At 41.5% G+C, this 26324-nt stretch overlaps 5 protein-coding genes and 2 pseudogenes across 8 annotated transcripts in view; 4 read left to right on the top strand and 3 right to left on the bottom strand.

The window, feature by feature from the left end:
* LOC146522704 (uncharacterized) overlaps positions 1 to 22572 on the top strand; it is a 39668-nt gene extending 17096 nt beyond the window's left edge. Inside the window, exons 1-4 of one of the 3 annotated variants that reach the window (XM_085153591.1) lie at positions 17033 to 17445; positions 18175 to 18230; positions 18338 to 18697; positions 18877 to 22572. In XM_085153591.1, coding sequence (XP_085009717.1) covers positions 17393 to 17445; positions 18175 to 18230; positions 18338 to 18697; positions 18877 to 19085 — 678 coding nt within the window. In that variant the 5' untranslated portion in view covers positions 17033 to 17392 and the 3' untranslated portion in view covers positions 19086 to 22572. Of the gene's footprint in view, positions 1 to 17032; positions 17446 to 18174; positions 18231 to 18337 lie in introns of those variants that run through there. The other 2 variants (XM_085153592.1, XM_085153593.1) reach the window with 2 other exon arrangements.
* On the top strand, positions 2009 to 2465 carry LOC146522707 (histone H2B 1/2). Its single transcript, XM_085153628.1, has one exon. The coding sequence runs from the start codon at positions 2047 to 2049 to the stop codon at positions 2419 to 2421; it is 375 nt and encodes a 124-aa protein (XP_085009754.1). The 5' UTR covers positions 2009 to 2046; the 3' UTR covers positions 2422 to 2465.
* LOC146522708 (E3 SUMO-protein ligase ZBED1-like) lies at positions 3451 to 7144 on the bottom strand (annotated as a pseudogene). The gene is made up of 3 exons (XR_014873121.1): positions 4332 to 7144; positions 3567 to 4226; positions 3451 to 3454 (listed from the first exon to the last, which is right to left on the bottom strand). The product of XR_014873121.1 is annotated as an E3 SUMO-protein ligase ZBED1-like (transcript).
* LOC146522709 (histone H1 pseudogene) lies at positions 7203 to 9852 on the top strand (annotated as a pseudogene).
* Positions 9370 to 9809, bottom strand: LOC146522710 (histone H2A). The gene has a single exon (XM_085153622.1). It carries the CDS (start codon positions 9807 to 9809, stop codon positions 9423 to 9425), a length of 387 nt encoding a protein of 128 aa, XP_085009748.1. The 3' UTR covers positions 9370 to 9422.
* On the top strand, positions 10095 to 10560 carry LOC146522711 (histone H3). Its single transcript, XM_085153620.1, has one exon. The coding sequence runs from the start codon at positions 10136 to 10138 to the stop codon at positions 10544 to 10546; it is 411 nt and encodes a 136-aa protein (XP_085009746.1). The 5' UTR covers positions 10095 to 10135; the 3' UTR covers positions 10547 to 10560.
* On the bottom strand, positions 13236 to 13610 carry LOC146522712 (histone H4). The gene has a single exon (XM_085153632.1). The coding sequence runs from the start codon at positions 13560 to 13562 to the stop codon at positions 13251 to 13253; it is 312 nt and encodes a 103-aa protein (XP_085009758.1). The 5' UTR covers positions 13563 to 13610; the 3' UTR covers positions 13236 to 13250.
* Positions 22573 to 26324: the final 3752 nt, after the last annotated feature.

Raw genomic sequence — 26324 nt, forward strand, 5'->3', positions numbered from 1 at the left:
CGGATCCATCAAATAAATAAATAAATAAATAAATAAATAAATAAATAAATAAATAAATAAAAAATAGATCAACTCAGGCACTTTTGAACGTGCACTCAATCGTGAAGGGAATCCGGTCCTGGATTTGTCCGGGGTGCTACTGAAACAGGGAAGAATGATTAGATGATGTTTGCCGGCTGACAAAAGCAGCATTCACTGACACCACAACCCTGAACCCGCTGCTCCTCCCCTGCAGCCACAAACCACACCCCGCCACAAATACCTCAAACTTTACATGAGCAAAATCGTGCAACAACAACGCATTAACCTCACAACTTTTCAAGACACACAAAATTAAACAATGCTTCATCAAAGAAAAGCAATACACAATTAACCCCACCTCAAACAGGTACACACACACTCACTTTAAATCATTAAGGCTCCATTTAAGACATCGAACATGGTCACTGCTCAAGTGACAGAACTGCACAAAACCACGCTGAATGCAGACGACACAAACCAATGCACACAGCAGCAAAAAGAACTACAGCAACACAACCGAGAACAAACGAGAAGCACAAAACAGGAAAACAAACTGAGAACAAAACAGCAGGATATCCCTCAGCAGCAGCTACAATATCTTCAGACTGACAAACTGCATTTAGCAGAACAATAATTTAAATTCAAAGAACAGGAAACTGCAGTTTATACAAACTGGGTCCACTAAACGACTCCACCTGAACAGGAGAGGAGCGCTTCCTGAACTGGTGTTTGTCAAAACATCAGACATTGTCAGATTGTCTGAAAACGGCGTTCACGCCGCCGTCGCTCCAGTACAGCTGAGCAGACTGCAACCGTGGGAGAGAGTGACTGTGTTTCACACACTCAGCTCGAGCTTTCTGATCCTGGACTTCATGACAGATCTATCACTGTGAGTAACACTGTTTCATCTTCCGTGGACTCTGTATCTCCTAAATCAGATAACTCTGTTACTGTAGTGTCAAGTTATTCACCGGTTGTCCTCGCTAGTGATCTTTGTGTTCCTGAGCCGTCAGACTCTGGTAATGCTCGCAGTGTTTTCTCTGAGTTAGCCAATAAGGATTTTCCAGCTGTTGAGCTGAACAAAGGACTGTTATTCCACCCCAGACTCACCTACACGCTGTTACTGGCACTGTATCCCCGCTGGACTGTTTTACTCCTCAGCCTGTTAATTCTGAGGTTTCCCAGCCTGAGCCCAGCCACACACCATCAACAGTTGTAAATAAAACAGTGCGTGCTGAGGAGCACAAACAGTCGAAGACTTTGTGTTCTGTAGCCGATGCTCCTTCTAGTTACTGGTTTGTGTTCCAACCTGTTTTGTCTTTTCACATTTCCAGTGTTGCCCAGCCAGCCCTGGACACAGTAAAACTTCTGCATCTGAGACTTCCTGTGTTGGTCCGACAGTTTCTCAGTCTGTGATCTTTTCTGCGCCTCAGCTGGTAAACGTAAATGGTAACAGAGTGCAACCTGCCATAGTCTAATTCAAGGGTCATGTCTGTGTTCTCCCACAGAAAATGATCCTACATGAACAACATGCTGCTTCAGACACTGATCCTCCCGGTGGAAGTGCACCTTCTTTTTCCTCCTTTTTAAGATTTTTAATGTTTGTTTAAATTCAAAATCAACGGCTAAAAAATATATGAACACCAGATAATAAAAAAGTGAATGGTTCAGTCTCATGTGTGCTGTAGTGAGACATTAAACTTGAGTAAAACTATGCAGTTATGAAACGTAACTTTAATCTGAACCAAAGCAATTTGCTTAGTTGGAAATACATTTACTGCTCATTTAGAACAAATGACTGTCTCAGCAAACGAGGACACAATCACACAGTCCACTGTCTTTGTTAGATGCGCGCAGGTTTCAGCAAAATTCACAAACTCCCTCCAACACAACGTCCGGCCCACTGTGCGGCTCCACCAATGAGATCCGAGGGCCCGCGCAGTGGTATTAGCATACAGCCTGTATAAAGAGCGCTGCTCTCGGTCAAACAGCTCATTCGTTGCTGCAAAGTATCGAAGAGTGAAAATGCCTGAACCCGCCAAGTCAGCGCCCAAGAAGGGCTCCAAGAAAGCCGTGACAAAGACCGCCGGCAAGGGCGGCAAGAAGAAGAGAAAGACCAGGAAGGAGAGCTACGCCATTTACGTGTACAAGGTGCTGAAGCAGGTCCACCCCGACACTGGGATCTCCTCCAAAGCCATGAGCATCATGAACTCGTTCGTCAACGACATCTTCGAGCGCATCGCTGCCGAGGCATCTCGCCTGGCCCACTACAACAAACGCTCTACCATCACCTCCAGGGAGATCCAGACCGCAGTGCGCCTGCTCCTCCCCGGTGAGCTGGCCAAGCACGCCGTGTCTGAGGGCACCAAGGCCGTCACCAAGTACACGAGCTCCAAATAAACTGGCTATCAGACGTCAACACAACGGCTCTTTTCAGAGCCACACACTTTTTACTAACGAGCACATTTCCCACTGTACAACATGCAGTTTCTATGTTGCCAACTACTGAACTTGAATCGCGGATCTGCACGTGTGTCACTGCGTTGTCTTAATCCGCTGCAGTGACCGAGCCGACTGAAATGTATTCCTGCTTTTTAAATTGTGGAGAAACAAACGCAGAGTTAACGCTACTTAGTATCTGAAAGTTCCAAGCATACTACTTTTATTCCTCATATGCGAAGTTGGAGCTTCCTATTGCACGGTCTTGTGTCTATATTGTTTTAGTCATATATCTAGTGAAAGACAGATGACGCTTCATGAAGCATTGAGGCTTTTCATCCAATTGACTCACCCCAGCGCAAAACATCTTGAAGCTTCATTTTCTCTAGTAGGACATCTACTGGGGGGGGGGGGGGGGGGGGATATTAGTCAGCATGAATTTGAAGAGTGACATTTTGCACAAAACCTGTAAATGTTTTACACACTTGTTTTGTTAACATGTATATTGTAGTGATGGCAGTATACTGTGTATATTTATACTGGCAGTATGGAAAATGATTATTTGGATATGCTTAAAATGGAAATGATCATTTACTGTGGGGTGTGGACAGTGGTTGTGCTTTTGTAGCGTTGAGGTATGGACAGTGCTTAGTGTTTAGGGAACACGTCATTGTTTTTCATTTAAAAACAGTTTCTCCACTGTGGCAGGTCGTAGGTCCTTTTTTTTTTTTTTTTTTTTTTTGGACAATATTTCCCCTGCTTTTGAAAACACTCACTCACAGGGCACAGATGAGGCAGTGGTACACAGGTATGTCAGTGCTAACTTATATAAGTGAGGACAGACATATTTTTGTCTCTCCCAGTATTTAAGGGGGTCCTCCAGCCTTCCAGTATTTGGCTCCATGTACCGTTGGACCTCAATATTTGCATCTGCTGTCACATTTTGTCTGTGTCTGCCTGACATTCTCATCCAGGCGATGCCACAGGTTGTTACCTAAAGAATATGGAGAGTTTTATGTGATACTAACAATTCAATTTTCAATCCAATTTTATTTATATAGCGCCAAATCACAACAACAGTCGCCTCAAGGTGCATTATATTGTACAGTAGATCGTACAATAATAGATACATAGGACATCCCAAAATCAGTTTATATAAATGCAACTCAAATACAATAACAATAGCACCGTGGGAAACAGCCTCAACGGTTTGTGACGTTGATGGCTGTAGTGGTGGTGCGGAGGAAGAGGTGGAGGCCCTCATTACGGAAGCACATTCTGCTTTCAGACTTTTTTCTGCTTCGCTAGCTCTTGCAGGGCTGAGAAACCCAAGTTTTCTGAACCTTGGGTCCAGCAGTGTGGCAAGGAACATAATGCTCATGGTTTGTATTTTATTCAAATTCTCTCTCAATAGCATCCTCAGCTTCTGAGCCAGAGATTTTTCCATTTTTTTCATTGAGGCAATGATCCAGCATAATGAGCAAAGGTATGACCTTTGACCCAGACACCCTTTTTTCCTGAGAGAGCTCAGTGGTTGTATCGTTAAATGGTGCTAGGACAACCAGACACTCGGAAATTATACCAAATTCCTCAGATGAAACAGGTGGGATGTCTGTTGTGAGACTTGCCAAAGCAGCACCCACTGGCTCCCTTTGCTCGAACAGTCTTTGCAGCATATTATAAGTGCTGTTCCAGCGGGTTTCCACCTCCTGTATTAGTTTGAGTTGAGGCTTCCTTAGTTGTTCCTGCACCACTGAAAGCCTCTCCTTACAAAATGCAATTAAAAAAGCATACATTAGATTGTCAAGGGAGCAGAACTATACACTTAAGTAGCATTAAAGAAACTGTAATTAAGCCACTTAAGAACTTACCTTTGCAGGGGTACTGCTCCTGAAATATCCCACGATCTTCCTGGACTTGGCTCGGATGTCAGAGAGCTCAGGGGTCTGGTCAAGGGCCTTCTTCACCACTAAGTTCAGGGTGTGAGCTATGCATATGGCATGTCTGAGTTGTAGTTCCCTTCCACAAGCCCCCATATTGGCAGCCCCATCTGTTACTAGGCATGTGACTTTGTCAGTAATTGCCCATTCTGCCATGAGTGAGCCTTTCAATTGTGCAATGTTTTCTGCAGTGTGTGCATTAGGAAAATACTGCACTCCTAAAACAGTGTTTAATGTGCTGGACTCATCAACAAAATGGCAGGTGACTGCAAGATAGGCCTCTGTGTTGTGCCTTAGCTTTCTCCTTCATCTTCTGGTACCTGGCCTCCACCATGACTTTCAGGGCCTAAAGGAAAGAAAAAACATTTTGTTTAAAAGTACGACGTGGCTGTGAAGCAGTGTGTAGTGTAGCTACACACTTAGGCTTTGAGGTTCAGTCCTGCCTGTTCACATTTTATTCTGTAAAAACTAGATTTTCACTGCTGTTATGACCTTTTTAGTGGGGAGAACATAGCTAGGATTTAATGATTTAACAAATCTTTTAAATCCTTTGTCCTCCACAATGCTAAATGGCTGGGAGTCCTCAATCACCATGCTAACCAGGTCTTCATCTATGAGATTGTTCTCCTGAGGAAAGACAATAAAGACAAAGCACAAATATAAATATCACACACGTAACTTATTGCACTTGTATAATATTGTTATATCATTTAGTTACATTCCTGCATGCTATATTATCATGGCATTTGATGGCTCACTGGTCTTGCTCCACAATCGGTGTTCCCCCTATTCTCATGCAAAGCTCTGTAGTGCCTAAAGTGGATGAGGTGTTGTTGTTATATCCCAGCTCCCTGGCACATAGCAAACACTTCACCTTGTACAAAAGTAAAGACAGCTTAACATAAATTGTATTGCACCATCAGTATTATGAAAATACATCTTCTGTAGAAATTTACACACCTTGTTGGGAGGAATAAGATCAAAATGTTCCCACACAGGGGAGGACATCCTCCTCTTCTTAGCTGGCTCCATTCTCTCCTGACTTTCTCTCCTCACTCTCATAAACCTCCACACTGTCTCCAAACACTCACTAACCGCAACTCTCCATCAAACACCCACATTTTGAATGGAGTCTGAGGGGTTTATATCTCTGTCATAGCTCGCGGCAAAGTTCGAACCACTTTCTGAAACAGTCACGTGGTACAGCCGGGCAGCGAGACTTCGGACGTCATCATTTTCAGCTCCTCCCATAAATGAAGCAAGCCTCGATACGCGCATCGCGGAAACGCCCCCTCCATTACTCGACACAAGCTTTGAAGCCTCGATACAGAACGTCACATCACTACGTATATCTATTCGTTTTGTTGTAGTTTCTCCATATATGCAATTTTTGTGGTCCTGTGTCTGTCTTACTTCACTGTGTACTGTACTGCACATGGTGGAAATGACAAACCCACCTGACTTGATGATGTGCACTTTAACTTTATAAACACACAACTAGACTAACTATAATACAAAGGGCTCGTTTGTTGGACTATTAGAGGGCAAAAAATTTGCAACTAGATGCCAAAATGTATACTAAAAAAAGAATTGGTATCATTACTTTAGTTTATTTTTTGTAAGATGGAGGAGTTGTACAGGACGTCGGTAGGAATGATTTTGTGTGGTGTTCAGAGGTGAATTTTGGTTCTCAGTCTCTCACTAAACCCACTCCTGTGGTCAGCACATGATGGAGTGGGTCAGAGGTATTGTTCAGCATTTTACTTATCTTGGACAGAAAATTGTGGTTACACATTTTTCAGTAGGTGGAGGAATCACAGAATCCTCCAGAAAAAAGAGCAGAGATATACTGGGCATAACTAAAGACAATATACTAGATTAAACTGAGGTCGCTATCCAGGATATGAGATAATCTTTATTAGTCCCAGAGCTGGGAAATTCACCAACATGGGCAGAGCAGGATAAAATAAATAACAAATAATAACATTATATTACAATAATAATAATAAAAAAAAATAGACAATGATATAATAATGTTTGACTAGTAGCAACAAAAACACAGTGAGATGGCTGGATGTTTTTATCAGGTATTGAGTATTACACATTGAGATACTCAGTTTGTGGATGTGTGTATTGACGTGTTCATTCACTGCTGTTGTTTATTGTAGAGTCAGTAACTGTAGAAGGAAACTGAGTCAATGCAGACTAAGAGATCAGAGCCAAAGTGTGGAAGCGAGCTGCTGTAAGGTCACTAATGAAGCTTCTCATGTACAACAATGTGAGTGAAACTGTGCTTTGGTTAGAAGTGAGCAGCTGTCACACAAGTGTCGCTGCTCCGTGGGCCTGCAGCAGCATCGGTGTGTTTGCTGGGAGCTCGCGGCGTCACTTTGTCCCACAGCTGCGCTCGCCAGATGCTGCTTTTAACTCGGAGTGCGTGAACAAACATGTGTATCAGCTAGAAAAGGCTTTTTACGGAGCTCTGCTGCGGCTCCATCGGTTTTAGCAGAGAAAAGAGTGCAAGAAGCCGCCGAGCAGCGCTGAGCTCCGCACAGAGTCGCTGAGCTTTGGAAGCTCCACGAACCGAGAGCAGAGAGCACGAGAGCCCGACACGAAGCCTGCACGAGGAGACACGAGCCCGCTGTGGACGGCTCCACTGTCGACCTGCAGTGCTGCTCACACACTCACTTTGAGCTCTTTGATCCCGAGACACGAAACACAAAATGAAGCATTGCGGGGCACACGCGAGAGCTGCGCGCGCTGCTCTCACTCTCCACGGTTCTCATGGTGCGTTTAAGTGCAGCGTGGCGCTTCCGACTTGCCATCACTGTACTGTGAATCTCGATCAGACACGAAAGAGGAAAATGTCCGAGGAAGCTCCCGCACCTGCTGCCGTCCCGGCCAAGGCGGCCAAGAAGAAGAAGACGACGGCTTCCAAGCCCAAGAAGGTCGGTCCCAGCGTGGGCGAGCTGATTGTGAAAACCGTGGCCGCTTCCAAGGAGCGCAGCGGCGTGTCCGCAGCCGCGCTCAAGAAGGCTCTGGCTGCCGGAGGCTACGATGTTGACAAGAACAAGGCCCGCGTCAAGACCGCCATCAAGAGCCTGGTGGCGAAGGGCACTCTGGTGCAGACTAAGGGCACCGGCGCCTCCGGATCCTTCAAGATGAACAAGAAGGTTACTGAGAGCAAAGCCAAGAAGCCCGCAAAGAAAGCCGCTCCTAAAGCCAAGAAGCCCGCCGCGGCCAAAGCCAAGAAACCGGCAGCAGCTGCTAAGAAGTCGCCCAAGAAGGCAGCAGCTAAGAAGCCCGCAGCCGCTAAGAAGTCGCCCAAGAAGGCCAAGAAGCCCGCAGCGGCGGCCAAGAAAGCGCCCAAAAGCCCCAAGAAGGCGGCAAAGAGCCCCAAGAAGGTGCTCAAGAAGGCTCCCGCAGCAAAGAAGTCTCCTGCCAAGAAGGCCCAAAAGCCCAAAGTCAAGAAGGCGGCCACAGCAGCCAAGAAGAAGTGAGCTGACACCACTCTCACACTCAACAACGGCTCTTCTCAGAGCCACCACAGCAACACACAAGAGCTCCTTCCTCACACTCACTCTGTCATTCACAATAATGTCCTTATTATTAAAGCACACACTCCCCCCAGTTTACTCATTACAATTACAACTTGGATTACTATCATGGTGCACATTAGTGCTGTCTAAGCAAGTCTACAACTCCAGAAGACCAGAATACAACTATTAACAACTCAATATTTACAATCAGACCTTCGTAATACAAGCCATCACACCACTTCTCATTTTTCTATGAGACGCTATCATGCAGGAAAAGCATCTTCAAAAGTTATCACCTACATTTTAAAATATTTTATTAAAAAAATAAATGTGACTGAAAATATTACATTTATAGATGCGTGTTATTATCTATATATAAGATATGTGTCCCTTCTATTTTTATTTTTTGAAAGCCTACACTGGCTGTTGTACACTGAATATTTTAATGATACCTATCCAATATAATCCACTTGAAATGCTCTAATCTAACCTTTACACACACATTTTACTCCAAGCTGAGCCCGTACTGCTATTTATTTTACCATGGAGTTCTGTAGCATGAAAGATGAGGGGAATTCAGTTATTTCAAAATAGTCTTGAGTTTACTTCTTGCCCTCACCGATTAAGAACATCCACTGTAGTCCTGAAAACAGGGGTTGGCAAAGTCATTCTAACAAAACCCACAAATCATTTCCTGTTCTAGTCTCCAGTTGCCCCGTATTATCTAAGCAAACCTAAACTCATTCTATTCTTCGAATAGTTGTTTTACTCTACTCACAATAGACAAAAACGTAAACATAGATGTAAGTGACTTTGCAGAATGTCCCAAATTTAGCAGCAGTGCTGCTGAACATGTTGCTAACAGCTCCACATTTTCCTCCCTCTGTACCTGGATAGTTCCTGCAGCACCAAAGAATTTCATCTGTCTCCCCCTCATTGTTATTTTGATTTCCTACTGTTTGACAAGGTTTGATCTTGCCACATGAACCACGTGTTGTCTTTTTCCATGAGCTTAGTTTATAACAAAAGCAGAAGCTAATCATTAATACTACTACAGTTGTAGTTAACAGATCACTAATAACAAGCTTCAGATTGACACCAAAGTATTAAGATATGAGGACACAGATTGGACAAATCATTAGACTTTATCATATTGTGAGGGAGACTGCAAGCTTTGTTTCCCTTTAGTTTTCAATTTTGGATCTATTATTATATTTCAATTTGTATTCTAGTCTGATGACAAAAGAAAAAATAAATAAAACACTCTGCTTAACAGTCAATGGTTTCTAAAGGTGCATTTGAGTCCCTCCCTTTGAGACATGACATGAATGAACGTGCATTTCAAAGTAAATCAAAATGCATAATCCACATTTTTCTGTACACAAGTTGTTACAGACACAGTCAGAGCAAGAAGGATGTTTGCTTAGAGAGAAGTGTGTGGCTCTTAAAAGAGCCTTTGTTTTTGTTGAAGCCGAGCGGTTTGCGTTTACTTGGCCTTGGCGGGCTTCTCGGTCTTCTTGGGCAACAGCACAGCCTGGATGTTGGGCAGCACACCACCCTGAGCGATGGTGACTCCACCCAGGAGCTTGTTGAGCTCCTCGTCGTTGCGCACAGCCAGCTGCAGGTGACGTGGGATGATACGAGTCTTCTTGTTGTCGCGGGCTGCGTTGCCAGCCAGCTCCAGGATCTCAGCGGTCAGGTACTCGAGCACAGCTGCCAGGTAAACGGGGGCGCCGGCTCCCACACGCTCCGCATAGTTGCCTTTGCGCAGCAGTCTGTGGACACGACCCACGGGGAACTGAAGCCCGGCACGGGATGAGCGGGTCTTAGCCTTAGCTCTGGCTTTACCTCCGGTTTTGCCGCGGCCACTCATTTTAACAGGTTCTTTTCTTCGTAGTATCGAGACTAAGAGAAAATGTGGCTCGATCAGCTCAAAGCTTCGCTTATATTTCCGCAGAGCGCGGGCATTTTTGTCACGCACCAATCGCAGAGAGGCTTGCGGCAGCGCGCAACATCAATGCTCTTTTCTCCAATGAGCGGCACACACCGAGGCGGGGCCATGCGCCACGTGGAGCCCGTCACCAATCACGAGCCGGAGCGGCACCGCGTCACAGCCAGTCACACACTTTAAGAGCAGCGAGTCTCGCCTGTTTGCTACATTTTCTGCTCTTATCACAGGGAAAGAAAACTGAGAAAAAAATGGCAAGAACCAAGCAGACCGCTCGCAAGTCTACTGGCGGCAAAGCCCCCAGGAAGCAGCTGGCCACCAAGGCCGCTCGTAAGAGCGCCCCGGCCACCGGAGGCGTCAAGAAGCCTCACCGTTATAGGCCCGGTACCGTGGCTCTTCGTGAGATCCGTCGTTACCAGAAATCTACCGAGCTGCTGATCCGCAAGCTGCCTTTCCAGCGCCTGGTCCGCGAGATCGCTCAGGACTTCAAGACCGACCTGCGCTTCCAGAGCTCTGCTGTCATGGCTCTGCAGGAGGCCAGCGAGGCTTACCTGGTCGGACTCTTCGAGGACACCAATCTGTGCGCCATCCACGCCAAAAGGGTCACCATCATGCCTAAAGACATACAGCTGGCTCGCCGCATCCGCGGAGAGAGAGCTTAAGCTGCACACTCTCCTACCAACAACGGCTCTTTTAAGAGCCACCTCACTCACACCAAGAGCTCGCTCCTTTATTAGTATTGTTTTTATGATATAAATCTTATGCTCACTTCAATCTTCAGTTGTTTCTATACCAGAAATTACAGTGGGATCAACATGGAATTCACTGATTTCATTCACAGAATTGCCTCATTCACTATGGCCAATGTGATTGGCTGTGTCTTTCAGGGAGCTCTGTTTACATCTTGATGCATTCTCAATCATCCAGGAAGGTAAATCTCCAAAAAGTTGATTCTATTCATAGATGTAAAACTAATATGCCAGCAGTTTATCTCAGTTAATGAGAGGAGCAGGCATGTGTTTGGCTCCTTCACACAGTGGACATTGAGTTGTTGTGTGGGCACCAGTAGTCCATGTCTGTTGCTGTAACCATAGTTAATGCTTAGAATAAAAAATCCCAGCTCACTGATTTGATCGGGGCAATAGTGCCTAAAATGTTGCATCATTTTGCTGAGAGATCTTTTACTTTGTGGTAATCTTAGATGAGTAGTTTTATGGACAAAACCCACCAGGTCATTCAGTGTTCCCTTAGTGCTAACGTATCAGAGATGTTGGTGTACTATAACTGAAGTAATGTTGTTAAGTCATATTCTTTTATTGTCATGACTGTATTTAAAGCTATTTTTATTTTTGTATGATACCTGATTTATATGGAATATGGCTGAAGCAAACTAATGTCTAAAATACTTAGTCATTTGTTTAATGGTAATTTAACATTAAGTAATTCGCATATAAAACTATGAATTGTAATTTTAAATGGTTTAAAAGCACGTAGAATAGCAAATGTAGGCAAGTATATTTCTCCTCTTTTTTTTTTTTATCAGGAAACAAAGACAAAAGCAGGGCAGGGTTCGGTGGTTGAATCATCCGTCCCCACCAATGCCAAAACCAAATCTACGCCCTTTCCAGGATCATCCCCCACCACCTGCAGCTGGCCGTCCACAACGACGAAGTGTTGAACAAGCTGCTGGGCCGAGTGACGATCGCTCAGGGTGGTGTGCTGCACAACATCCAGGCCAAAAAGACTGAGAAAGCTAAATAAAGTCCAGCCACTTTCCTCAACCGACTAACGGCTCTCTTAAGAGCCACTCACAACCTCTGAGAGTACACTTGATTAAAGTAATAAAACTAAATCTTTAATCCATAGGTGTCAAACTCATGTTCACACTAGAACTGAAGTGGCCCAGCCCTGTTCGTCTATCAGTATGTGCAACACATTTAGTTGTTTTACTGCATGAATAAAAATCTGACTGACTTAAATTGTAAAGTTATTACCCAGACTTCTCTTTTTAAAAACTTGCTTTGAAATCAGAGATCTGTGTCGTAAGAGCATATGATAAGATGACCTTTATTAGTCCCACAGGTGGGAAATTTGTTTCATTACAGCAAAAGTGCAAAGTTATGTAGCAGAAATTGGAAAACACTGGTATAATAAAATACTATATACAATAGAATAAAATAGAATACAAATGCTATATACAACTGAGTAAGAAAATAGAAAAGTACAACTTTGTCAGAAAAAAGAATTGCAGAGTCTGACAGCAGTGGGGAGGAAAGACCTGAGGAATCTCTCTGTCCCACATCGTGGGTGCTGCAGCCTGCCACTGAAGGAGCTGCTCAGTGCTGTCAGAGTTTATGCTGTCAGAAGCATAAACATTGTCTCATTGTTTGTTCCTTAAAGTACTTGCACTAAAACTTAAAAACAAGACAGCTGAACAGATTAAAGAGGTTCAGACTTATAATAATTATAAATCACTACAAACTCTCATTTAGGTCTGAGATTCATTTAGACCGACAGCGAACCATAGTTGTGTGTTACATGCAAACATACTTTTTTTTTTACCTGGAAGCACGTCAACTAAATGTAGACAACCTGGCAAAACGTCTTGTTGTGGGTCGGGGTGGGTTATTTCATCACAGATCATTTACAGTTGCCTTTGATACTTTGTTCGCAGTTTAAACAGACATGTTGCATTTAAAGTGCATAAAATCTGGGTACTAAAACATATCTGAGATAATATTGCTTGTATGAAGGTTATGGATTGAGGGAGTGAGTAAGCCTTTCAGAAAGGAAGATCACACATCAAAATTGTTATATTGATGATTGGTGAAAATGATATTTCAGGCATACATCAGGAAGGTTTCAAAAGCTTCATCGACTCATGTCCACCTTTTACTAGATCAAAGGTGGGTTAGTTACCTATAAAAAAAAAAAAAAAAAAAAAAAACTTTAGCAAGCATTTCTGCTTCAAGCAGATTTGTGGCAGGAAGACATTTACAAATAAACTAATGAATCATTGAAATCTTTCATTTTTCTTTTGTTTGGTCTATGATTGTTCAGTGAGTATTAACAGTGGTATTGAATCAGTGTGTAACCTGTGAAGTTCAGTTTGTTGTCATTTCAGTTATTGTAACATGGTGGAGAAAAGCACGCATTATCAAGCGCTGAATAAGGCTTTAGCAAAACAAAGAGTCAATATAATATGTTGGGAGAGTCGGTAGGGAAATACTGGCAGGTATTTTACTAATATTTTCAGGACTTCTTTCAAGAGTTGAGGAAAAAACAAATAACAGTAACAGAACAAAGCTCTCAAAGTGAGGTGTGTGGCTCTTAAAAGAGCCGTTTGTTGGTTTAGGACGAATGAGTTTAACCGCCGAAGCCGTACAGAGTGCGGCCCTGCCTCTTGAGAGCGTACACCACATCCATGGCGGTCACAGTCTTCCTCTTGGCGTGCTCAGTGTAGGTGACGGCATCACGGATAACGTTCTCCAGGAACACCTTGAGTACACCGCGGGTCTCCTCGTAGATCAGACCGGAGATACGCTTCACTCCGCCACGGCGAGCCAGACGACGGATGGCGGGTTTGGTGATACCCTGGATGTTATCACGAAGAACTTTACGGTGACGCTTGGCGCCTCCTTTACCGAGTCCTTTGCCACCCTTGCCTCTTCCACTCATGGTTACAGTTTCTTCTTTGAACGAGCAAAGCCGAATGGAGTTCTACCTCGCAGAGCCGTTTTATTATGTGTGCTCGGCGGACGTAAAAGAAAACAGACGGTGAGAGGTTCGCTGGACGACTCGAAGCTCAGTGGCTCCGCCCACTCTTCTATTCTTATTGTGGAACCAATGTCTTCTGGTAATGACAAATTAAATCTAACCGAACCAAATCGCACCCACAATGTCATGTCAGTGTTATTTCTGGGAAATCTACAAGTGTATTTATTCAGTGTACAGTAAACTGCGATGGAGACAACCAGAGCTACTCCACCCGCAGTCACAGTCATGCTCTTCCTCATTTCCGCCAAAGGCCAGTAGATGGCGGTAGTTTCAGCCGCTCCTGTTTTCTTTTATATCTTCTTTTACATGAGACGGAAATAGCCGTGTCATATGGGAGTGGCTACATGCACTCCCAAACACATCAGATTACTTCTTCCATGTGAGGGTGAAGAGGTGACCCTTCTGGATAAGATGGTGAAGGTTTGCTGCGTTTGTTGAACAGTGTGATAATAAAACCAGGGAAAATGAAACTTGCTCCTGTTAAATATTCTTAAGTCTTTTGCTGTATAAATAGTGGTATATATATATTTTTTTTTTTTTCAAAAGATACAGTAAATAAAGTAATGTTAGTAGTGGGTGTAAACACTGTCATGATTTTATGTAAACATTTTGTCATTTGTAAACTATAAATTATATGGATTCTACACTGTTACTGATGTGATGTTCTATAAAGTGGTTTTAATAAAAAATAAAAGAGGCAAAAATTAGTTTGTTTCTTTATTCAATTTTTGAACAGTGATACTCAGTCAGTACATATTTAGTGAATGCAAATTATGTACACGGCAGTGCACTTCAGGCATAAATCTAGACCCCTAGATAAAACATTATGACATTAAAGCCGTGACAACTCCTCCACAGTAGCAGGTGGGATTTTTCTTTTTTTGAGGACGGCTCCTTTTACCTTTCAATATAGATGGTCTGTTTATGTTTTGATCAAGAGCCTTTTTTTGGGAAGCTGAAGAGGAGAAGTCTATCTTATGGCCAACCACTGACTGTATCCTGGTCACATTACCCAGCAAAACCCAGTATGCAGGTTCATCTGTAACAGTCCTCGTGCCACAGATCAACACTGTTGCTTCTACGTTAAACAGAAGAGCAGTGACATGGGTGCAGGTCTCCACGACTCCGGCCGTACAGGTGCAGTGGGCGGCTTCAACCTTCCCTGTGATGCTCACAGTGACCCATGGCTGCAATACAGGTTCATTCAGTCTTTGAGAGGGCAGGACCTGAAACACATACAAAGTTAATTTAAAGACAAGAACTATGAGCCAAGGCCGACATAAATATGTTTAATCTTCTTTATCATAAATGTAACAAACTACTTTATCATAAATGTAACAAAGTGTTTAGAAAGTTAGCACATACATTTCATTTCTTTATGTGTCCATCTATAGAAGGCTGCATGTTATAGTGTAAATCTGCCTGTTCTCTGTCAGAAACCTGCCTGCAGAAAATGAACCTAAAGTATGTAATGCAAGGATGTAATCACTTTAGAGATGGAGAAAGCATAAAGTGATAATTATGAATCACTTAATATGATAAGGAGATTCTGCAGGTCATTAATCAATGTATAAAGTTAAAATAAAATGTATTTTTAGTGACACAGGATACAAACATGGAAGCAAGATGTATAATCAATATAATAATAATACCAATAATAATATTCATATAATAAATATGAATAAATCATTGCAATTTCTTTAACCATAAAGAATAACTAAATCCTTCAGGACAATGTCACATCAATGCACTGAACTCACTATGTTATCCATCTAACAGTCTCCACATGTTCTCACTGTAGTTTCCCCTCATGAATGAATTTATGCTGCAATAATTTAAATGTTTGCAGGGAAATCAAACGCATTTCACTCGCAGTACTCGAGCTGACTTACCTTTGTTTGAATGACGACTTGTACGCGCTGACTCCACAGATAAGGTACGAAAATATGTCAGGCTATGTCAGTAGCGGTTGGTCTTCAGGGTTTCTACTCCACGGCCGTATTTCATAGGGGTCCACATTTCCAATGCACGCTGTTTTCTGCAAGTACTGCTGCTTCGCCTCTGAACAAAATCGGTCTCTATACCGAGACCGAAAAGCAGCTCCCTTTTGAGCTGCTTTTAAGCATCTTGTAATCGTCGTTCCAACACAGTGCGTTTGTTTTGATTTGTAGACCCCGAAAATGGTGCCGCGCTCCCACAATGCATTGCGGCGTGACGTTAACTCCAAAGCCCTATTGAGACTACTGACTGGCTTGGACCCAGTCAGAAGTCTCAGAAAGTAGTAGTCGCAGAAAAAGCACTTTCTTTCTTCTTAGTCTTTCTGATTGTAACCCTCTAACATTCCATGTTATTATTTTAAGAGTACTCATATTTATGTAGTAGGAGGTTGCTCAGTAGAGAGGGGGAAAATTGTAAATTCAACATTACCTTGTGGAGGGCTGGAGCTATCGTCTTTTCTCTTGTCTCTGCCATAACATGTAATCTAGACACTTTTTTTCCCTACCTCCTTTCGTTGTTTCATTGACCAATTCCTCCATTGTGGGATGATGTTTGTTTAGAAAAATCCCTGTTTGTGGATCCGCTTCATCTCGCCTTGCTGGGCCATCCGTAGGAAAAATCTCCACTGGAGTAAAAATAGGTGATTCTTCACTACCACTTGCGCTTATGTAGCTTTCCGATAAAACTTATTCCTCGTCATCACTCTCACATTCCACCTCAGAGGTTTCTGAGAAGAATTGATCCTCTGGCTCTTCTCTACTTCGTGCTGTTATCTCTTTAAGTTGTGTTGGGGGCGTCAATTCCTCCTCTATGTTGTTATTGTCTGTCTGCGGCTCTGTTACACCAGGAAGATTTGTTGAGGTACGATTGCTAGGTTCTTGTCCTGAAATAGCTTCAGAGACCATAAGTGGATTTGTTAAGGATTAATTTCCAAATGTGAGCATTTTTTGTAACGAGGTTGAATTTAAGGCTTCTGGCAGCGCTGAGGTGGATGTAAAAATTGTATAAACAGCACTCGTGGAGGGCTGCTGGGGGGCTTTAGTTATATTTGCAAATGATTTGGGACATTTAAAGAAGGTGTGTCCCTTCGGTCCACACATGGAACACTCGCTGTCATTTTGGCATTCTTTAGCTTTGTGACCCAACTCCCCGCACTTGCAGCACTTAAAGGTAGGGCAGTCTCTTGCTTGATGATCTAGTGCTTGGCAGACGAAACATCTGTTTTCTTGTCCAGGATATATGATATGTCCATTAAAGAATGAAAAGATTAAAAGTCAGTAAAGTTTAATCTGTAAATCATTTTAAAGGAACAAATTATAACTTTGTCAAAGTCATCACAAAGTGAAATGCAAAGTGTTGCAGAGGTATAAAACATGCCGCATGCCGTCACTGTTTTTGTTCTGTGGTTTGCCCTGAAACAGCTTCTGCCATGTTGTTCTGGCTGTAAACGTCTCTGTAATGGGAGTGTTTCTGTGTGAGAGACTGTAACAGGATATTACTGAACTGTGAAAGTCTTCTGGAGCAGTTTGGGCTAAATGGTCTCAGCATCAGCCAGACTGTGAACTCTACATTTATACTTTACGCTATTAACTGTACAGTTTTGAGATTACATAACAGCTCAGCTGTTAAACACATCTTGAAAGAGGAAGAAATGCATGAAACGTCAGAGATGCAGCACACTGAGTTAAACTCACTGACAGGTCTGTATCGTATCTGAAGTTTGTGTTCACACTATGAGGAAAGCAGCCCCACCGAACATCATCCTAGAGAGAATGAACCAACAACAGTAAGTATTTCATCTTTATCTCTGTTTGTGTCCTTCCTGATGCTCTGTGTTTGTAAGCAAACTCAAACGGTCTCTGGCACATTTACTCAGACTGAGTTCAAGAAGAAGAAAAGTTTTAGTTTTACTGTCAGAAGAAACTTCGTGTCAGTGTCTCTGTTGGTAATTATGACAATCTGAGAAAATTTCTTCATCTGAAATGTTCAAGTGGGGAAAAATCTGACTTTTTCAATGAGAACTTTTTTTCTTTTTGAATTAAAATATTATCATAGGACAGACCTCAAGGGGGAGTTCAGAGAGTGATGTCACTCAACCGCTTTCAGGTCGTTACAGCCGGTCTCAAACTTCGTGTGTGTGTGTGTACAACTGTTTCTTATTTCCATTGTTTGTATAGACAGCAAATATATATTTATATATATTCTAAATATCATGTTACTTTGGACCTCTGACCTCTTCTTCAAGGTCAAATTTTCATAAAGTCTCTTTTATCTTTGAAACTATATTGAAAATTGTGCTGCCTTAATCTGATGATATTTTCCTTGATTATTTTCTGAACATTCACATGAAACAAATCTTGTTTTTCCCTCTAGAGAATAAAAAACCTCTGTAACTACAAAACTGTTTCAAAAAAATTGTTTAAATCTAATTTAACAGATTTTCCTTCTTCTACCTGTACTGCCTGACCTTTGACCTCACGTGTTGATGACTCTTCACCTCTGTCTCCTCTCACAGGGAGAAGATGATCTGCAGGATCCTGCTGCTCATCATCCTCACCTCATGTGTCTCTGGTTAGTTTACAGCTTCACTTTATGAACTCCAAATAAAGCTCAACAACAGATTTGTTCCAGTTCTCAGTGTGTCTGCTCCTCTCTTTCCCTCTCTGTCTCCTCAACAGGATCATTTGTAGTCAATGTGACACAGACCTGCTATCAGGCAGAGGAGAACCACAACATCACACTGGAGTGGACGTTCACCACCAAACCTGACAGATCCACCCAAACTCTCAACATCCTCTGTGAACTCTTCATCAGTGATAAACTCTCAGTCCTGTATCATGTCCATGAAGGTGTTGAGGTGTCAGAGTCTCAGGATGAAAAGTTTTCAGGACGAGTCCAGAGTGACAAAGACGCCCTCAGAGAAGGACGAATCAGACTTCAACTGTCCAGACTCAGGACTGATGACTCAGGTCTGTACCTGTGTGAGGTGAACACTGATGATGGCTTCAGCGTTGGAAGATGTCGACTCAACATCACTGGTGAGATGATTAAGTAGAAAAATAATAGTAATTTTTTGTACATCTTTATCACTGCTGTACCGACTGAGCTGTTGAACAACAGATTTAATGAAGCTTTAACTGTATGATTCATTTATAACTGTAATATTTAATATTATTAAAATCCAGATTGCTGACATTTTCATTCTGGTCTTTAACAGCTGCTGATCAAGTCCAACCTCAGAGATCAACTCTGAGTGGAGAAGTAAAGAGTTGGGGAAAAACCATGCTGAGCACTATACAGGGTCTAACAGCACTAACAGCTCCTCTGTCTGCCATGCTGGCTGCTTTCATTTGCTTTATTGTAGGAAGGAAATCAAAGAGCAAAATCAAAAAACAACAACTTCCTTTGACTAGTGGCGGAAAATAACTTGTAGAATAAAATGTAAAATTTCCTTTTGCTGAATTTAAGTTAATGCAGCTGAAATAATCTGCAATCTTATAAATAACATTTCTTTTGTAATAATTGTTCATAAAAAGGTTTCTTAAATCGCTTTTGATAATTTCCACATAGTGATAAAATTTTTCCCCACACAGGGTGGTGTAGTGTTTGGGTTAGCTGGACCTGTAGGACACACATGCTTGTCATACTTTGCGAACACATCACATCACAGGACTTTCTTTCACATGACTTCCTCAGACGTGATCTCAAACCATTTTTACATCTCTGCTCCTCGGCTCACTTCCTCCATTCAGGCTGTTTTTCTTTTCATTTCCTCACAAAGACAGACAAATATAAAGAAGCATGTTTTGTGCTGTGAATCATTCAGAGTTACTCTTGTAGACTCACAGAATAAAAACTCAGAGCTGGAAATGATCAGAATATTTTTACTTCATGTTCAGATGTTGAAAAGCTCAGCTCAGCGACTTGTCGTCATGGTGATTTCTTGTCCGTGAGTCACATGTTATGGAGTTTGATGGTGACCTGGATCTCTGCTCGAGGATGGTCTCAGGTGTTAATGCGAACGGTCTCCATCTGTGTCTGACCAGCCTGGCTGATGACCTTTGACCCCTTTGACGAGGCATTCACAAACAAATTTAAAATATGTCAGTATAAATTTGAAGTGATAAAAATGTGATCTGATGTTTTCAACAGTTACCTACAAACACCTACATTATACATCAGTAACAGAGAAAAAGAGCAGCATGTTGTGAGCACTGATGCCTCAAAGGAACACGGAAAAAATGTAACATGTGTATTGAAGTTCCAATAAATACTGTAATTTTCTCCATTTGGTGAAGCTGTTGCTGCTGTGATCATCCTCTTCCATAATACATATGAAACTGTGGATGTTTTATCTTTATTCAGGAACATCCCCCAGCCTCCATTTTTATTTCGTTGACCTCAGAATCTCCACAGATGATTTGTGTCCTGCAGGCAGCAGGTCTCAGAGTTGTGGCATCATGTAGTTCAAAGTTCAGCCTGGATTTAAAACAAAAATAAAAGTGAAACATGAGGAACAAACGTGAAATTCATCCAGTTCAAGAACTCTGCTGTAAAAATCTACACTTTGGATCAGACTGTAGCTGAGAGGAGCTTCAATAACACCAATACTGGACATCTTTATTTACTGATAGTTGTTCAGAAATGTGTGAGTGTAAGTTCTCTAACAAAGGTTTCAGTATTATCACAATTACTTATTGTGGCAATAAGTGGATTAAACATGTGACCCTGGTGTCTCCAGACAACTGAGTCAACAACAACAGCTGGTTAAAAGCATTATGACAGGTAACGTTAGTTATTGTTACTAAACATGGCAGCACTTCTTTATCAGTTTTGAAAATCACTTCCAGTTCATTTTCTTTTTAAGAGAACTGAACCTTTTATTTGTATTTTATATTTTTACTGACTCATCTATTTCCTGGTCTACTCATTTGAGATGTAAAACAGTGGCATGAATGTTTCGGTTGTATTTTAGCATCTTATATGAGCTCTGTCGTCACATCTGTTTTCCACCGGTTAGCTGACCTCAGAAAAGATTTAAATAAGTTAAATACAGGAAATAAATAGAACAGGTACAAACAGTGTATATATCACAGAAATATACTGACTTATGAGTATTATAGAGGAGAAGCATCACAGCAGCAACAGCTTCACCAAATGTACAAAGTAACATTCAAAGAATCTCACAGAAATGCTGCAGTTTGAACACCAACACTCAGCTACAGTTAGAGCTTAAATGAGCCTGTCTGTCCAGATGGTGGCGCTATAAGCTCACTTTTCCTGCTCTGTTACAGACATGATCTTATATTCTTATCAGAAACACAAGAACACAAAAGATGAGCAGCTTTGATTCACGATCAGTAAAAGGAGGAAACACAAGAGTCGATTCATCTGGAATCAAACATTTTCTTTAAGTTTGGAAAAATGACAAGAAATGTTTCTTTGTTTGTGAATACATTTCTGTATTTAATCTGTGAAAATCTCTCATCTGTCTGTGAGCTCTGCAGGGAAAACTGTGAGTCAGTAACACAACTAACAACACAAATACAACCAGAACACAATGTTCTATTTTTCTGGAGATCCCAGAAAAATTGGAAGATGGACCAAGCACAGAGCATTACTTAAAATGGAGAGCAGCTCAGAGTCAAATAGATATTGCTGTAGCTCCCTTCTGTTCTTACGTGTTTACACTGCTTTGTTCCCTATTCTCACTTTGAGCAATAGTGAAGATCTCACAGATGTTTCTGTTTTCATTTTGTAAGATTTGTTTTTACTTGGCTCCACTGTATATGTCGACACATTATATCAGTTGTAAAGGAAAAAATAAAATATTGGACTGTCAAACTTCTGTACAATGTATTTCTGTCTCTACTCGTCACCCTCACAGTTTCTGTATTTTATTTCTTTTTTCTTTTCTTTTTTTTTTGAGCAGTATAGAATCAGGATACATACTTAACTCTGAACCACTGTGCCACTTAACACCGGGTCCATAGATGGTCATGATCCGGCACCATTTCAAGCCATTTATCAGAATGAATCACCTCTTCCAACTTCACCTCTTTAGCTATTAAAAGCTTCCACTGGGCGGAAAAGATCAAACACCTGCTGATCAAACTGATCTTCTGAGTCACATCAAACCCGCTGTAGAGCAGAGAACAAGAAAACAGACATTATCCAAAGGTAACCACCATGTCGACTTAAATCTTTATTAAAGTGCAGCCTGAAACTGTTCCTGTGTGAGAAAGAGATTCAGGAGTCCTCACAGTAATCACTCTGAAGTCATGTTGAGCTGCATTTAACAAATCTACTGTGTGTTTGCTATAAGAAAACATGTTTTTGCTTCATTAAATGCAGAAGCACAAGCACAGAAAACCAGTAGTAGTCTTTGAGAGATCCCCGTGTTTTCAGTTTTGATTTGGTTTTTTGGTTTTTTTGGAAGACATTTCCAAAAATGAGTGAAGAGAGGTGAAGGAAATCTGTGTTCTTAACTGTGCTTGGAATTTTTTTCAAGTGTTTATGTTGTTTGAAAATACTAAAATCTCCATTTGTCACTACAGGCCTGTCAGTCCTTAGTATACAGTGTTAGTAAATTTGATGAGCTGGTTATTTAAATAGTTCAGAAATAGATGCAGCCCTGTGGATTTGGGAGGAACTGTGACTTTAGTGAAGTCAAAAGTCCAACGACACAATAATATTCCCCCAAATAATTGTTCACAAGAATACCTAATGATATGTTTTGGTAGTTCCAGATGTTTATAGAAGTCACTTTTTTCATGGTGAGCATCAGTTTACCTAATAATGAGTCCATGATCACTGGTGAAGACAATGACCCCTGATTTAAGGAAAGAAATGTGAGAAATAACTGAAAATGATTCCGACTCCAGACATCCTGACAGCTGCACCTGATCACACCTGTTTGCTTTAACATCACTGATCAAGTTCAGCGATCAGGACATCAGATAATGTTCCTGAGCTCACTGAGCAGTCCATCACTGAGTGTGATTAATGGTGATTTGTTGAAATAAGTCAGAATAAATCAAACGGTTCACCTCAGCTTCATGTCCTCAGTTTCATTTCTGAGAATTTAAAGTTCAAAGTTTAGTTAAACACAAATTCTGCTCTTTAAACAGCTTCTAGATCCAATAAAACCTTTAATAGTTTGAATCGATCCAAATGTACCCTCTAAAACTGAATGACTGATGGAGACTCTGGCACTGGTACAAACTAAACTACAGCTCATCAAGGCTGTTATCGAATTTTTGCAAATTTCCTTTTTCAAGTCATAATCAATAAAAACAATCGGATTTATACATGAAATCTATTTTTTGTTTCTCAGTTGATCAGAAACAGTTTAGCTGCTGTGGCTGCAAACATTTGTCTGTGCAGAAAACGCAAACACGACAATAACAAAAGAGAAGTTAAAGAAGATAATTTGGGATGTTGGGGTTACAGGTCTGGACAAAGTCTTCTGTCAGAAAGATGGCAGCAGTCCAGGAACGGTACATGAACTTATTGCTTTACGGTATAGGTGTGACTATGATTATGGTCATAGATAACTAGAAAAACAATCGTAATAACATTATTTACTTGACACGAATAATATCTCAAAATGTCCACAAGGGGTCACTGTCAACCAACAATTTGCTTCATAGCGCATCACAAAGTTTGCTAATAGTAAAAACAATAGAAACGTCGTTTAACTTAAGTCCTAATATAGCTGGAGGTAATTAGTGCTAAACAATCTTACCAACATAACATCAAAGTACTGAGACATAAAATCATCTCAGTCCTATGAAACTGTTCCTTTGGGGAAATCAACTAGGACTGGCCGCTGATGCAAAATGATTCTTTTCCCTAGACGTCCTGAGGCCAAGTCAGAGCAGGGAAATCTGAACAAAGTGAAAGTGGGAACACTGGACTTTGTTGTGCCGGTTACCTGATCGCTCACAACATTTAAACTTGAAACCACAGAGAGGTGTTTCCATCAGCTGCAGGACAGAGTCATGGACAACAAGGATGCAGCGAATGTTTGAAAAGAATAAACATTTACCAGCTGAAACAAGAGGAGGCGGCAGGAATAAGAATTTTATATTTTACTGTATCATTGTGTCCACTTCTGTTCTTTATTTGTGCACAACCTTTTTGACACTTTTGTCTGTTTAAAGCATTTAAAAGCAGCGAGGCTCTCAGTCTGTTATGGTCTGTTACACTGCAGTTATAAAACTGTCATACTGTGGAGGGCGCAGGTTAGGAGCCAAATGCAAAGCTGCAGAGTTCACAAAGAAAGCACGAGCCATTTCATTGGCTGATATAAATCTAAATCAGAGTGCAAATTATAAAATTAACACAAATCCAGGAAGTCAAGGAAGCCAAGCATACAGGCAGGTAAACAGTATAACACAACAAAGAACACATGAAAGAGCACACTGAGCTAACAAAGCGAGGATGTAAAACAACACCACAACCAGTAAACCAAGAACTAACTGAGAACATCTTTACAAAGAACCACAACAACAGATGACCTAAAATACAAAACTCCAGAATCACATCTACAGATGACACAAAAAAACTATAAAAAATAACAAATAACAAAAAGTATTTAAAAGTAAAAATTTAAATGGCAGGATACACTTAATAAACTTTTTGTTTCAATCATCAGTTGAAGCTGGTAGTTCGTGTAGTTTTGTGTAGTCAGTGAAATAATCATCATTTAATGATTAACACCCACACAGCAACAGGCTAACAGTCCAGTTTAACATTTATAGACCTGCTGCTTTTGGTCATACTGACAGTTTGATCTATATGTCAGACTGTTTTTACTGATTATGAAAGATGAACAATAAAGTTAAAGACCCAAAACAACACTGATGAGCTGCAGACTGTCTTACAGACCATCCACCTCACTTCACCCATATTTAGACACTAAACCTTGACTTGGCCCATCCTGTCTCACCACGTGTTCCTGGGATCTGTACTATGAAGATACCCAGGACATCTTTCTGCTTTGTGCCTTTACTTCTCCAGCACTGACGACAACATTTGTTCTAATTTTGTCCCGATTGCCACCAAAATCAAATCAGCTGCAACTGTGTTTTTTATGCACCATCACGCAAACTTTAAAAACGACATCTTTCAAAAATGTGGAACTAGAGGATCCAGCATGTAAAGCACAAAAGTGACAGCACTGAAGATTTTCCACACTCAGTTTTATTTTTAAATTCAGCACACAGCGAAAGCGCTCCCTCAGCAGGGTCATAGCGAAACAACACCTGGGAAGGTGAGTGTTGGGTGTGTCTTATATAACCTAACAGCACTCTTCTCTCCAGCTCAGTGAGTGAAATCTGTCCGTGGATGTTGGTGTGTGTGGAATGTGAGTGGAAAGAAGAGCAGACAGCAACAGTAAGTATTTTATCGGTAACTCTGTTTTTATGTCAAACGTCTCTGAGAGTGTTTAAAGTGAAATATCTGCTCTCATTATCATTAAATATAATGTTATTATTTTACCAGCTGATGTTACAGTGAAATACAGACGCTGTCTCTGTCTGATGTCATTTCTGATTTTTTTTTCTGCCTCGAGGGATTTAAGAGGAAACCCTCTAAAATCAGGTTTGTCTGTATTCTCAAAACTGAAAAATTCCATTTTTTTCTCAAGTTCCCAGAGTCCAGATGAATATCTCACACCCCATGTCAGCTCTTTATGCATGTTTTCCTGATTTGTTTTCTTTTTAAGGACTTTTACTTCTTTTGTTCTCCATGTATCCAGTTTCTTCTTTTAAGGACACACTACACACCAACGTTCTAGCCAATAGCTCTTTGTGAAACCTTCTTGCTTCTTGGTCAGAATATTTAAGCTTTTGGCAAATTAAACTACAGAAATAAGACGGGTTGACAAGGTTCTAAAAACAAAGTACCTAAAGATAGATTTTAAAACTGGTTCCTTGACAAGTTTCAGTCAGGTGCGTTTGTTTGAATTTTTGAAAAAATTCTGCTTCCGTCAAAGATAAATTTAAAGAAGTAAGAGCTGGCTCAAGACTTTTGCACACTACTGTAGCTACCAACAAACATCCATCCATTCGCTTCCGCTTATCCTTTTTAGGGTTGCGGGGGGCGCTGGAGCCTATCCCAGCTGTCATAGGGCGATAGGCGGGGTACACCCTGGACAGGTCGCCAGTCTGTCGCAGGGCCAACACACAGAGACAAACATCCATTCGCACTCACTTTCATTCACACATTCACACCTAGTGACAATTTGATTATCCAATTAACCTATCCCCACAAGCTGCATGTCTTTGGACGGTGGGAGGAAGCCGGAGTACCCGGAGGGAACCCACGCAAACACGGGGAGAACATGCAAACTCCTCACAGAAAGACCGGCCTGATGTTGGAATTGAACTCAGGACCTTCTTGCTGTGCGGCAACAGTGCTAACTACCGTGCCACCGTGCTGCCTTACCAACAAACATGTGTTGGATAATATTTGATATATTCTAAAACACAGAACACAAAGTTTTTATACTTTCTTTTAAAGAGCTGTTTGATCAGCTTAAAGCTGAGAGCACCTGATTTTTTTTGTCTGTCTACTGATGGTGAAGATGCCAGTGAGATTATAGAGAGATAAATCAGTTATAGCAAAAAACAAAAAACAATTGTGATCCCCAAATGTGGG

The sequence above is a fragment of the Neolamprologus multifasciatus genome, chromosome 3 (assembly GCF_963576455.1).
Source record: "Neolamprologus multifasciatus chromosome 3, fNeoMul1.2, whole genome shotgun sequence".
Lineage (NCBI taxonomy): Eukaryota > Metazoa > Chordata > Actinopteri > Cichliformes > Cichlidae > Neolamprologus > Neolamprologus multifasciatus.

Excerpts from the sequence above, each read along its gene's own strand:
- LOC146522712 (XM_085153632.1), bottom strand. The coding sequence starts at position 13,562 with ATGAGTGGAAGAGGCAAGGGTGGCAAAGGACTCGGTAAAGGAGGCGCC.
- LOC146522707 (XM_085153628.1), top strand. The coding sequence starts at position 2,047 with ATGCCTGAACCCGCCAAGTCAGCGCCCAAGAAGGGCTCCAAGAAAGCC.
- LOC146522711 (XM_085153620.1), top strand. The coding sequence starts at position 10,136 with ATGGCAAGAACCAAGCAGACCGCTCGCAAGTCTACTGGCGGCAAAGCC.
- LOC146522710 (XM_085153622.1), bottom strand. The coding sequence starts at position 9,809 with ATGAGTGGCCGCGGCAAAACCGGAGGTAAAGCCAGAGCTAAGGCTAAG.